Source organism: Podarcis vaucheri (genome assembly GCF_965113315.1).
Source record: "Podarcis vaucheri genome assembly, chromosome: 1".
In the NCBI taxonomy this organism is placed as follows: Eukaryota; Metazoa; Chordata; class Lepidosauria; order Squamata; family Lacertidae; genus Podarcis; species Podarcis vaucheri.
Window position 1 is genome coordinate 93678861 of NC_138759.1, and position 12410 is coordinate 93691270.

At 41.2% G+C, this 12410-nt stretch overlaps 1 protein-coding gene across 1 annotated transcript; it reads left to right on the forward strand.

The window, feature by feature from the left end:
• The first annotated feature begins 39 nt into the window (after positions 1 to 39).
• EAF2 (ELL associated factor 2) lies at positions 40 to 12035 on the forward strand. Its single transcript, XM_082222822.1, has 6 exons — positions 40 to 400; positions 2746 to 2840; positions 4511 to 4647; positions 5279 to 5427; positions 9857 to 10114; positions 11295 to 12035. The coding sequence occupies exons 1-6, from the start codon at positions 298 to 300 to the stop codon at positions 11339 to 11341; spliced, it is 789 nt and encodes a 262-aa protein (XP_082078948.1). The 5' UTR covers positions 40 to 297; the 3' UTR covers positions 11342 to 12035.
• The last annotated feature ends 375 nt before the right edge of the window (positions 12036 to 12410 follow it).

The following is a 12410-nucleotide window of genomic DNA, read 5'->3' on the forward strand; positions in this document are numbered from 1 at the left end:
ATAGAGAGGCGCTGAAGCTCCCTCCGCGTCGCCGCTTGCCTCTGAGGAAAGAACGCGCGCGGGGGGGGGGTGGAGGTTGGTGCTACCAAACTCGATCAGCCACTGAGGAGGAGGCGGGGCGCGGGAAAGGGGGCGCGGCCTCTGGGAGGAGAGCGCGGGGTGACCCCGCCCCCTCGCCTCGGCAGGGCGAAGAGGGGTGGTTTAGCCTGGCAGCCGGCAGAAGTGGAGCGGCTCCGTTGCGCGCTGGTCGGTGAGAGAGAGAGAGAGAAGAGAGAGGCAGGAGCGGGCGGCTCGGGGATGAACGGGGCGGCCCCGCCGATCTTCGACTGCAAGGAGCGCGCCCTGCTGCTGGGCGAGAGCTTCGAGAGGCAGCCGCGCTGCGCCTTCCACACCGTGCGCTGTGAGTGGGGAGAGTGGAGTGGAGCCACCGGCTGGGAAGCAGCAGGGGCTGCCAGGCAGGCAGGCAGAGAGGGAGGGAGGGAGGCAGGCGGGCGCCTCGAGCCCGTCCAGGTTGGCGTCGCGAGGTGGGGAAGAGTTTGGGTGAGGAGAGATGGCTCCCTCGTAAGTGAACGCCCGACAACTTCATAGCTGGTGTCTATGTAATAACGATGGGTGGTAACTTGCTAATCGCCGTCGTCATCATTGCTATTATGTTGGAAGCAGGAAGGTTGGCATCTGTTTGGAAAGGAACCAAACTGCTTCATCTAGAGCTAAGTCAGAAATTTTGGAAGCGACGGGCACTTTGGACTTGCTGCGGGATTTATTTTTTTTGGGGGGGGGAATTGTTTTCGCAAATACCACGAACAAATTGAAGGACAGAAGCTGTCACTGGGTTTACCATTGTAAGAGTTCAAGAAAGGAATAAGGCTTTTTTAAAAAATACCTTTATTTGCTCAATATGATAAAGCTCCATACTTTGAAACCTATCAGAAATATTAAATTCAGCATCCAGTGACATCCAGTGAACTTTAAGAACCCATTGTGTTTTTAAAAGGGATGAAGAAAACCAAAGGTGACCTGTCAAATCTAATTGGAAGGTCTGTATGGAAATGGGGAGATCTGAGGTATTTTGGTGTGCTTGGAGAGAGGAGGCATAGGGATGAGTAGAGTGTCTAGATATTGCCCAACGACAGTCTCTACCACAACAATGATATAAAGATGAGCATAACTATAGGTTATTGTGAGTTTGATTTTTTAAAAAAAAATTAAGGCAAGAGACTGTTTAAGGTGTTGCAGCTAGGGAATATAAAACAAAGCCATGCACTTCTTTTTGTAGATGATGTATATTTGTATCTCATGCTCATGAACTCTTCTAAGTTCACAGAGGAGCAAAAGCCAGGCACTCACTCTCTGAAATCATGGCTTCCATGCTCACTAGATGTAGGCAACATTTAGTTTTCAAATATCTAAATATTTCGTGCATTTGTGGCTTTTAATGAATTTAAGTATCACTCTTCCAATGGAGCTCAGGGTAATACATGCAACCTATAATATAACAAACACAATGCTAAAAGGAGATCTTAGCAACTCATTAAAACATAGCTGCATTTACACTGCAATCTTTTACATGCTTATTTGGAAGTAAGCCCAATGGTGATGGTGTTTACTCCCTTGGAAATTCAAATAGTAGTGTATGGGTTTGAATTGGCTTTAAAAAAGACCTGTTAATTTGGAGTTGAAGCTAGTTCCTACCCATGTGGAAGTTTGAGATCTATTTATTTAAAACTTAAACACTTTGTTACAGTGTCAATAATTAACAGGCTTAGTTAACAGGATCAAGACCAAACTGGCAGTAACAAGAGTATTTTTAGTATACTATTATGAAATATTTCAAGAAAGCAGTATGTTTTTCAAGCAAGCAAGCAAGCAAACAAACAAACAAAGAAAAGTTATGTGTCACATTGTCCTGACCTCACTGGGTGTTAGCAAATTCAATATTTTATTTTACTAATGCCTATGGTAAGTCAGAAACTCTTGGTAGATCCTGTTTCTTTGGACTATAATAGAATGCAGAAGGCTACAAAATAGAAAATAAAGCTGAAACTTAATCTTTTAGAGCATTACTGTGTTTCACTAGAAGGATTAAAATCACTATATATGTAACTATTGAGAGTTCTATTTGTTACAAGGATTTGGGGTAATTTCATTTGTACTTGGGCAATATTTGTCTTTAGGTCTGAAAGTTCGTGAACCTTAGTTCTCCATTATTTTCTCTTGAAAATTAGGTGCAAGTGAATTTCAGTGCTCTATTTAAAAATCATTCAGCATATCTTGGTGAATTTATACAGCTCCTACGTGTGGTGAATCTATGATAGGTATTAAGAAAACCTTCTGGTCTGTGCACATTTTGCAGTCTTTTGGATAATAATGGAACTTAATGTGGCAGACAAACTAGCATTAGAAAAGATATGAACAGAATGATCCAGCACCCTCACCTTCGCCTTGTGACAGGATCATTGTTTAAGGGAGTACAGTGGTACCTCGGGTTACATACGCTTCAGGTTACAGACTCTGCTAATCCATAAATAGTACCTCAGGTTAAGAACTTTGCTTCAGGGTGAGAACAGAAATCGTGCTCTGGCGGCACGGCGGCAGCAGGAGGCCTCATTAGCTAAAGTGGTGCTTCAGGTTAAGAACAGTTTCAGGTTAAGAACGGACCTCCAGAACGAATTAAGTACATAACCAGAGGTACCACTGTAGTGAATAACATGACCTAATATATGTAACTGTAACTTTTTTACTTAGATGATTTCAAACCAGCCTCCATTGATACATCTTGTGAAGGAGATCTTGAAGTTGGTAAAGGCGAACAGGTGACAATAACTCTGCCAAATATTGAGGTGAGATTTGCTGTTCCCTTTGAGGGGAGGAGTCTAGCTGATTCTTAAACTGTGGCACTCTTTTGTAATTACATGAAGAATGTGGCAGTAACATATGCTATGGTTGTGCCAATGTACAACCAATGTACTCTACTTCATTGGTTGTGCCAATGTTAAACCAATGTACTCTACTTCACATATTTACTGGGTGGATGGGGAAATCCACCTGGGTGGGGTATAAATCATCATCATCATTTCATTAAAATGCAATGGTCATACATTTGGAAGGCACAGCCAATCAGAGTTCAACATTGAGGAAGGCATATCTGTACTGTTCACTTTATTGATTCTTATCTCCTTCAACCCTGCCACACACACTTTGGGTAGCTTTGACACTTGGGTAGAGCCATCCACCTGCCAATTATCTGATGGCACAATAACATCCTTTCTTGCAAAATGCTTTGCCTCCCAGATGGCACTAGGGAGTTCTTGATGGAGACCTTACTAGGGCAACTGATCCCAGTGGGGCTCTCTGTCAATGAACCCTGCCTGCAAAGGAACAATCGGAGGATTACTTTAAGTTCCTTGTTGTTTCTTTTGAACCACATCCATACCTGCCCACTTGTGATTCCCAATACAGTAACTGGTATTCAGAGGCATACTGCCTCTGACAGTATGATGCCTAGCATGGGACAGGTGGGAGGAACAGCTTCACAGACCAAATTGGGACCCATACAGAGGCTGATTAGTTCTGCGGGCTGGAGTCTCTCCACCCCTGATGTATTGATACATATTTTTGCTGTTATTTTGTAAGCTGCATGGTCATATTTATGTGGAAAAGAAGCCTTGTCACCTCCCTGACCTGTTCTTCATTTTCCATTAATTATTTCTCTTATTCACACTAGTATTTGGCCAAAACCAATTTTGTGGTGTTTATAATCTTTGTTTCATGAGAGATGTTTGCATTTCTCAGATAGGAGTGACTTTTTTGAGGCTATGTTGTGAAACTTATGATGAGATAGCTTAATGTTTATTTTTTAAAATATGCCAAAAATATCCTCAGTAAATAATTGGCAGGCTAGAAAGCTCAAATGGTTGTGTTAAAGTGATCAAAATGGATTGTGAAAAGGCTGTATGCAACCCTGACAACAATAAGCACAGTGTTCTGTGATAGTTTCCCTTTCCCCATATTCTGGTATAGATTTTAAGAACAAAAGATGAAGGGAGTATAGTTCGATCTTTGTTGGTGGTGATTGATGGTTACTGGTGCCAACAAGCACTTGCTTTTTTATTACCGCTTCATAATTGATAGAATATGTTAATAAAGGAGTTGGTTGAAATTTTATTTGGTTATATGACAGTTTAGGAGAATGAGTCCGCTTTCAATTGGATGGAATTCAGCATCTTGAGAGGAACCTTGAAAGAACTAAAAAAGAAAAAAAAGCCACTTGGTCAATGAAAAGTCAATCCATTTTCATATTGAGACCGCATTTTGTAATAAATCTTGGAGTCCTGCAAAATCACTGTAGCAAAACTGGCTTCATTCTCTGCCTTCTTATAATAATGAAATACATGCTGTTAGCACAGTGTGTTGTGAAAAGTGCAGGATTTAAAATCATGAAGTAGACTCTTTAAAAAAGCAGTTCTAGAAGTGCCTGTAGTAGGAGTAATTTTCTTCTGATTTAAAATAGGGTTCTACTCCACCAGTAACAGTTTTCAAAGGTTCCAAGAAGCCATACCAAAAAGAATGCATCTTGATAATTAACCATGACACTGGAGAATGTAGACTAGAGAAACTTAGTAGCAATATCACTGTGAAGAAAACCAGGTGGGTGGAAAAATTGGAAACACTCTTGTTTTCTTACTCATTATGAAAATTCCATAGTAAAAGAGTAAAAGAAAAACTGCTACTTTCTTTTAAGGAGGAGACTGAAGCAATGACCCAGTTCACATGTAACACTAAGCCAAACCATGGCTTTGCACAAGCATGTATATGTGTGAGATCCCAGAATGAAGATCCCGGCTGCTGCACTCCTCCCCCTGCCCTGTTGCTATCATACTACCTGGGGTTAAGCCATAGTTTGATTTGACAATAAGTTGAAACTAGGGCTTGTGGCTTGTCTCACTCCAGACAAACCAGAATCTGTAACCAAGGTTCTTGATTTACTACTCCTGGTTTGTCTTGTGACCTAGTTCCTTAAGCCTATTGATTTCAACTCAGAAAGTAACATTGGATATCATCACCCAGTTCAATTTGTTTGCATTTTTGGGGTGGTGTTTGGATAACATTTCACTGGAACCTGCACAGACTTAGCATTTGTTAAGTACTGCACATAAGAGCTTTCTTATTATCCATCAAAAGTGGTGAAAAATCAGTTCTTCTAAAACTACTTGGAAACAAAATAAATGGCTTTATAGAATTTACAGATACAACTTTCTTTTTCAACCCTTTCATACAGAGGTGAAGGAAGCAGTAAGGTCCAGTCTCGTATTGGGCAACAGCAACAGCTAATTCGAAATGCAAATAAGATTCCAAATAGTGTTAAATGTTCTCCACCAAAAGAGAAGATGTCTCCACCACCTTCTCCTATGGATGATATTGAAAGAGGTAAGTTGTAATTGAATCTCATGTTGTTCAGAGTCTTAAATTATTCTGTAGTTTGAAGGTTTTGAGGTTGGAGTCCATGACCTAATTTTCATTTATGTGGTAAGCTTGTCTAGTCTTTGCAGCTCACGTGACTGAATGCTTCCCTCTCACTCCCTGCCCCAGCATGTAGAGGAATGCATAATGGTGGGAAGGTTCTAACCTAGCTGTTCCCTGGCATTCCAGTTTTCTATGTGAAGGAATCATTTTTTTCTATGGAAGAGATTTCAACTACAGGAGCCGCTCCTTTGTAGTCTGAAGTGGTACAGCCCATACATAGATTTACCACCTTAGCAAGAAATACGCTTGTGTTGCATTTTTTCTAACCCTATATTGTCTTGAAGTAATGAATACCAGGCTCCAACCAGCCAATGCCATGTCTCTTTCACAACAAAAGTGGCACAGGTCAGCTTCTGAATTAGCCCTTTAAATATGGTAGCCTTCAAAAGTTTTTACTCTTCTGTTTTTTACACAGAAGATGGTGGAGGATGGTCAGAACTGTCCATCCCCTTTCCAGCTTCTCTTAGGAATAAAAAGCACAGGAAGGGGTTTCACCTCGTCCACATCCAACATAGAAGTGCAGCAGGCTGGAAGCAAAGAAATGGATTACTCCTTCTCTTCACTACTTGTTTGTCAATGGATGCCCAGGTTGAAGTTTTGCCTCCTGTGTGTGCAGCAACCAAATGCAATGGGCTGGTGAAGGATGGATTGCTCTGTTCCTCTTCCATCGGCTTGCTTCATTTCTGTGTTGACTTGGGAAGAAAGGGGGTTACTTACTCTACAACCATCATGGATAGCTCAGCCAGTAGAGCATGAGACTTTTAACCTCGGGGTCATGGGTTCAAGCCCCATGTCGGACAAAAATTCTTGCAATGCAGGGGGTTGGACTAGATGATTCTCATGGTCCCTTCCAATTCTATGGTTCTATTGGATAGAGTGTCTGGCCATCTATTGAGAGCATACAAATAGTTTTAATACTACATGCTTCCAGTTCAATAGTTGTTAACTAAACTTAATAGAAATTGTGTGAAGAGGTATCAGAAGCATTTGCAGTCTTGTATTTTAGCGACTATCAAGGCTTGCTTACATAAGGCTTCACTCTCTTTATGGATGAATACATTCAAATAAAAGTGGTTTCACAATCATAAATGGAGAGCCCATCCCTTGAAAAAACAAAGACATATGAGTGGAAAGAAGTGTGACAGAAGTCCGTGTGGGATGGGTAACTAGAGCAAATATTAATGTTTTGTGTTATCGCTGATGGACTGTTCAGACCTAAGATACTGAAAATGTTCAGCCATTGTTTGTTCCACATAGAACTGGCTACAAATCCCCTGCTCTGACCTTATTTATCTCTACCATCCCAGCTACCACCAGAAAAAGTAGTATGGTATGACATAAAAAGGCTAATGACAACAGTGTACTGTTCTGTTAGTGTTGAGTAATCATTTGGGTCTTCCTTCCATCTTAGTCCAGTGATTGCTGACAGCTTACATATATCATTAGGTCTCCATCCTCTTCTTCTTCCCTGAATTGCTTGAAATGGTCTCATTTCCTTACCTGAGGTGTACTTGCCGATTACATAATTTTGCTATATGTTGTTTAAGGCATGCTTAGTCATATATTTATAAGATTTCCTTCATAACCCTGAGGGCAAGATTCTTTTAGAGCATTAACCTAAAAACTTTACAAATTTAAAAACTATCCTGGTTGCTTAGGTACACCTTTCAGAGCCTTGGGTGACCAGATAACTGGCAATACATGGCTGCCTTAAATTCTAATGTGCACCATGAGGAAAGGCTTATGGGTAATACCTTATTCTGCATGCAGTCACTTTAAATAAATGCTTCTGGTGGCTTAAAAGTAACTTAGTAGAATGTCATACTCTGTTCATTTGGCCAGCTGAACTTCCTGCTGAAAAGTTGGGGCAAGCAGCGGGAAAGGAAGATGTTACATGTTGAATTAATGCTGGCAGATGGTTGCTCTATTTATTGATAACTAGGACTGAATCCTTGAGTACACAGTGCAAAAAATGGAATTTCTCATGCAGGTGTTTCTTTGTAACTATAATGGGAAAATCCTGTCATTTCTTTCCTTGAACAGTTGCTAAAAAGTAGCCAGTGCTGCAGGGGAGGGTGTTCAAGGGCACATGAGACGCTTCTAGAAGGGTTGGTTAGTTTGGTTTAAAACTTGTTCTGAGTGACTCACAAAATCCCAAAGCTGTTTTCCCACATTCTAGCAGCCGCATCATTATGCATAAAGCATTGTGTTACCTGATAGTTTCCCATCGAGAAACTTGCTTTTGTGCTAGAGCCCATGATGGAAGCATGGAAACAGTAGCATTACTGAGCAAGTTGCTTTGTGTGCAAAAATGCACTTACAAATAATAATTATGCTGGCTAAACAGTAAGCTGTAGCACTTCTGTTTGGAATGACTATAATACAGTACAGGAGCACTACAACATTGGATTTGGGACTGGTTCAGGATCTGTCATGATGTCTTACCGTGGGTCCTTTACTTCTTTAAGTTCTAATATCAACATCTCTATAAATTAGCAGTGTTGAATTTTGCTCTGAGAACAATTAATGTCCAAGTGGTTGGCAATTTTTTAAAAACATTAATATCGTATGTTAAAATCTGATATTCTTGTAAGCCCTCTTTTAGGATTTCTAATTATACCTTATTTAGCTATGCCCATAAAAAAATATAAGGGCTTTACAAAGCAAATACTGAGAGACATTAGATATCTTTCCACCACTATGTGAGCCTGTATTTCTTTCTGAGGCTATGCTATCTTTCGTATTTGATGCCATGGAATGAGCTAGCTACATGGAAGCCACCCAGCAGACACTGAGCCTAGAATAGTTTTTTTGCCTATTGTTGTAACAGCTTGAAAAAACACTGGTTGTGGTGGTGGGATAAGTTGACTAAGGATCAACATGTGGCTGGTGGCAGAAATCAGCTGTCACATAAGCAACTCACCCTTGATAAAAGTGTCAGATAAAAGTGGCAGCTGCTGTGGCCTTAATTTGATTAAAATTTTAGGGCTGCTAGAATAATACCTGTTGTCTAATGATGTTGTGATACAGCAGTCTGGGAAGCCTGGCAATTAAATTTATCACCTTCTTCTCCTCCCTACCCTCTGCCCAGTTTGGGAAGGTTACCTTTATACCTAAGGAGTAGAATATTGATTATCAGAATTGATTGTTCTGTTTGTCTTTCCGGGAGGCATACATTGTGCTCCTATTTTATAGTTTAAGTTACTATGTGGAGTGAGGCTGAGAGATGGTGACATCAAGGCATTAAGTGATTGTTGAAGAAGTAAAGAAACTTCGAGGTGTGTAGGCAATTATTTATTGAGCCCAATGTGCTTTGAATGGAGTACCGTATTTTTCGCCCCATAAGACGCACTTTTTCCCCTCCAAAAATGAAGGGGAAATGTGCCTGCGTCTTATGGGGCGAATGCAGGCTTTCGCTGAAGCATGGAGAGCGAGGGGGGTCGGTGCGCACCGACCCCTCTCGCTCTCCAGGCTTCAGGAAGCTCTGCGCAACCCTCGGGAGACCGGCTCCGAGGGTTGCGCAGAGCTGCCTGCGGTCCTGGGACCAGCGCAGCTCTGCCCGGCCACCGGGAGCCGGGGGAGAAGCTCCGAGTCCCGCCCCGCTCGGGATGGCGGCACAGAGTTGCCTGCCGTCCCGGGACTGCAGGCAGGTCTGCGCCGCCATCCAGAGCGGGGCGCCAAGTCCCACCCCACTCGGGATGGCGGCACAGAGCTGCCTGCCGTCCCGGGACTGGTGCACTTCTCCCCATCGCCAGCCCCACAAGCTCGGGGGACAGCGGGGAGGCAGAGCATGCCTTCCCACTGTTCCCCGACCTGGTTCTTCCAGTCCCGCACCTGGGGGGAAAAATAATTTTTCCCCCTTTATTTCCCCCCCAAAAAACTAGGTGCGTCTTATGGGCCGGAGCGTCTTATGGGGCGCAAAATACGGTACCTCCTCAGTTGAACAACCAATTGAAACCAATTTCAATCCTCCTGAGAGGAGACCAGGATTTAAACTTGTAGTTCAAGAATGCGCCTGAGGAAGAATTAAATTCTAAACATGCTGAGATCAAATAAATGTTTCCTGTGCAGCTGGAAATTTTCTTCCCTTCCTTTTTTCTGCAGTTGAGACCTCTCTGCTTCTTCTTTCTTGAGTAGGGATTTCACCCTGGCTCCAACACTATCTATTACACCACACTGACAGATAAATACCATTCCTTTGCTCACTGTCTTGAGGTCACTCCCAAAAACTACTCTGAGTTTATTTATTTCCTTAGAATTTAATATTGTGATCATGTAAGTAATGAATTTAGTTCTTAAATTCTTTTCCCTTCCACTTAAATCTTATTTTCAGAGCTAAAAGCAGAAGCTAAAGTTATAGAGCAGATGAGTAGCTCTGATAGCTCATCTGAATCTAAGAGTTCATCCTCTTCATCAAGCAGTGAAAATAGTTCTAGCGATTCAGAAGATGAAGAGAGAAAGCCACCCCTTCCTCTGTCAATGCCACACCTACAGCCTTCGATGATGACTGTCTCACAGCGAGCCTTCCCAGATGTAGATGCTGGATATCACAGAAGTCGAGAGGGCACTGGCCACTTGATGAACACACTGCGTAAGTACTGGTACATGAAGCAGAGAAGCTTGTGAGATTCATACTTGAGGAATCTAAAAGGAAACCACATGCTTTTATAACTTAAGCTCTGTCTGGGTAGAGAGGGTTTGACCTACTGAGGTTTAGATCAGAAGCTGGGATAAAAGCTGTTTTGACCACTGATTATGGTAAATTAAAGCTCATGCAGTTTACAGTGTCATAGATGATACTGACTGCTGCTGAGTTGTATACAGTGGGATTAAAAACCAGTAATTTGTTCTGGAGACATTCAGACATCTCAAAAGGAGTTGCTTAAGCGTTTAGTGCAGTATGGCCTAACTCTCAATGCAATAAAATGTCCAACCCATTGAGGACTAGGCATGCCCAATGTTCATGGATTGTTGACTGGGTGCAGCAGGTGGTTTAGAGTGGCTGGGGGGAAAGGATGGAGGAAGAAACACAGTTCTTTCTACCATTGTATCATTGGATAGTATTAAAAAAAGTTCTGTTAGTGCAAGGACTTCTGGCTCTTCGTGGAACTTCTGCTCCCTGCAATGCCTCCTAAATCTGTTATTGGTGTTCCCCCACCCCACCCCCTGGAGCGGATTAGGGGGAGGGGAGTTTCCATGTGGCAAAAGGAAATATTTGTGCTAACAGAACTACTTTACTAGATACAACCACCCTAACTTCTGTGATCTCTATTGCCACTCAGTTAAATTTCCTGCAACTTTTTTGCTCTAACTCGTCCAATAAAAAAATAAAATACAGCTTTCCAAGCTGGATAATGTTTGTTGAAAGATGAGATTTATGTGGCCCATGTGCATAATGCAGAGGTCATGGAAGATGCATAAAGAATTTGGATCATGGGGCATTAGAGATCTATGGTTGGATCTCCTCTCCTCTCCATTTAAAAATATATCTCAAAAATAAGCAGCTGGTGGTATAGAAAGTAGGATCCAGATGGGGACTATGGTATTGGGTGTGGATTTTCTGGCGAAAACTGCCTCCCCCAATGTGCTATTTGCTTCATCTTAATAGTTTTCTTCTAAATATGGCTTTTAATTTGCACCTGAATTCACCCTTTTGACGGGAGCTTTATGTTTAGACCAAAGAGACTAATGTACTGTGCTGGGAGATATTCACTACTTCATGGAAAAGAATGTTATCTGGAGTTGATAGCATGACTTTTTTTAAATTTTAGGGAATGATCTCCAGTTGAGTGAATCTGGAAGCGACAGTGACGACTGAAGGTAGTTGACATCATTTCCCTGGATGAAGATGAAAATGCATTTGTTTTGCACTACGTATGAACTGATAATAGACAGAGGAATGTTACCAACTTTGATAATAAAGTTGACTTAATTTTTTTTTGTTGTGGTTCAAGTTCATCAGCATTCTTTTTGCCATAACTTTATATGGCTCTTCCAAATGTTTGGGTTTGGTACTTACTCTTTTTAGCTGAATCCAGAGTTTAGCTTTTACTACCTCCTGTACTTAGAAGTTTCAGATAGTTAACTACTATGTGTAAGTTAGACATAGAGGAAGTTCTTGCTTATACATTTTGGATTGAAGTTTCATTTGAGAACCTGTGTCTGCATGTGTATGTACAAGTAAGAGAAAGCAAACCGTTGAAACCCATTATGTTTTTATTTCTTACAGCTAATGTTATGAAATAAATTGCCAAACAGCCACATGGCACTATCTAATGTTTTGAACAATACAGCAACACATTTTGAAGTTCCTTGTGTTTCCCAGTTTGTAGTCTCTCACACTAGAGATTTCCCCCCCTTTATAATAAACTTGGCTTAACTGAAAGCTTCAGCATCTTGCTAGCTAAATGTAGAATGCTGTGCAACACAAATGTGTTTCATTAAAATTCTGTTAAGATCAATGTATTAGTTTTGATAGGAATTCAAGAAATATTAAAATATTTATCATTTCATTTTTGATTACTGTTTTTTATTTGAAACATTTCTATGGATCTTTCCTCTTTATAACCTAACAGAGTGTACACTAAGGTTTCTGATTACCTGATTGCAGTAAAACCATGAGCTATTTGAGCTTTGACAGCACAATAATGTGCATGCAATAATTTAATCAATCAAGGGTTTGTTATGGGCAAACCATTAAAAATATAAAGTACAAAATTCACTGCCTCAATAGAACCAATTATTAAGCTTGAAACTATCTACCATAGCAAGACTGAGGAATATGTCAAAATATCTGAATGTTGTCATCTGTTTGGTAATAATTAGTTTCTTCAAGGACCAGGATTGCCTCATAAGAGGATAAATTATACATTCTCTAATGCCCTGAT

Excerpts from the sequence above, each read along its gene's own strand:
- EAF2 (XM_082222822.1), top strand. The coding sequence starts at position 298 with ATGAACGGGGCGGCCCCGCCGATCTTCGACTGCAAGGAGCGCGCCCTG. Across the intron at positions 4,648-5,278 it reads ATCACTGTGAAGAAAACCAG|AGGTGAAGGAAGCAGTAAGG; the intron begins GTGGGTGGAAAA and ends CCTTTCATACAG. Across the intron at positions 10,115-11,294 it reads CCACTTGATGAACACACTGC|GGAATGATCTCCAGTTGAGT; the intron begins GTAAGTACTGGT and ends TTTAAATTTTAG.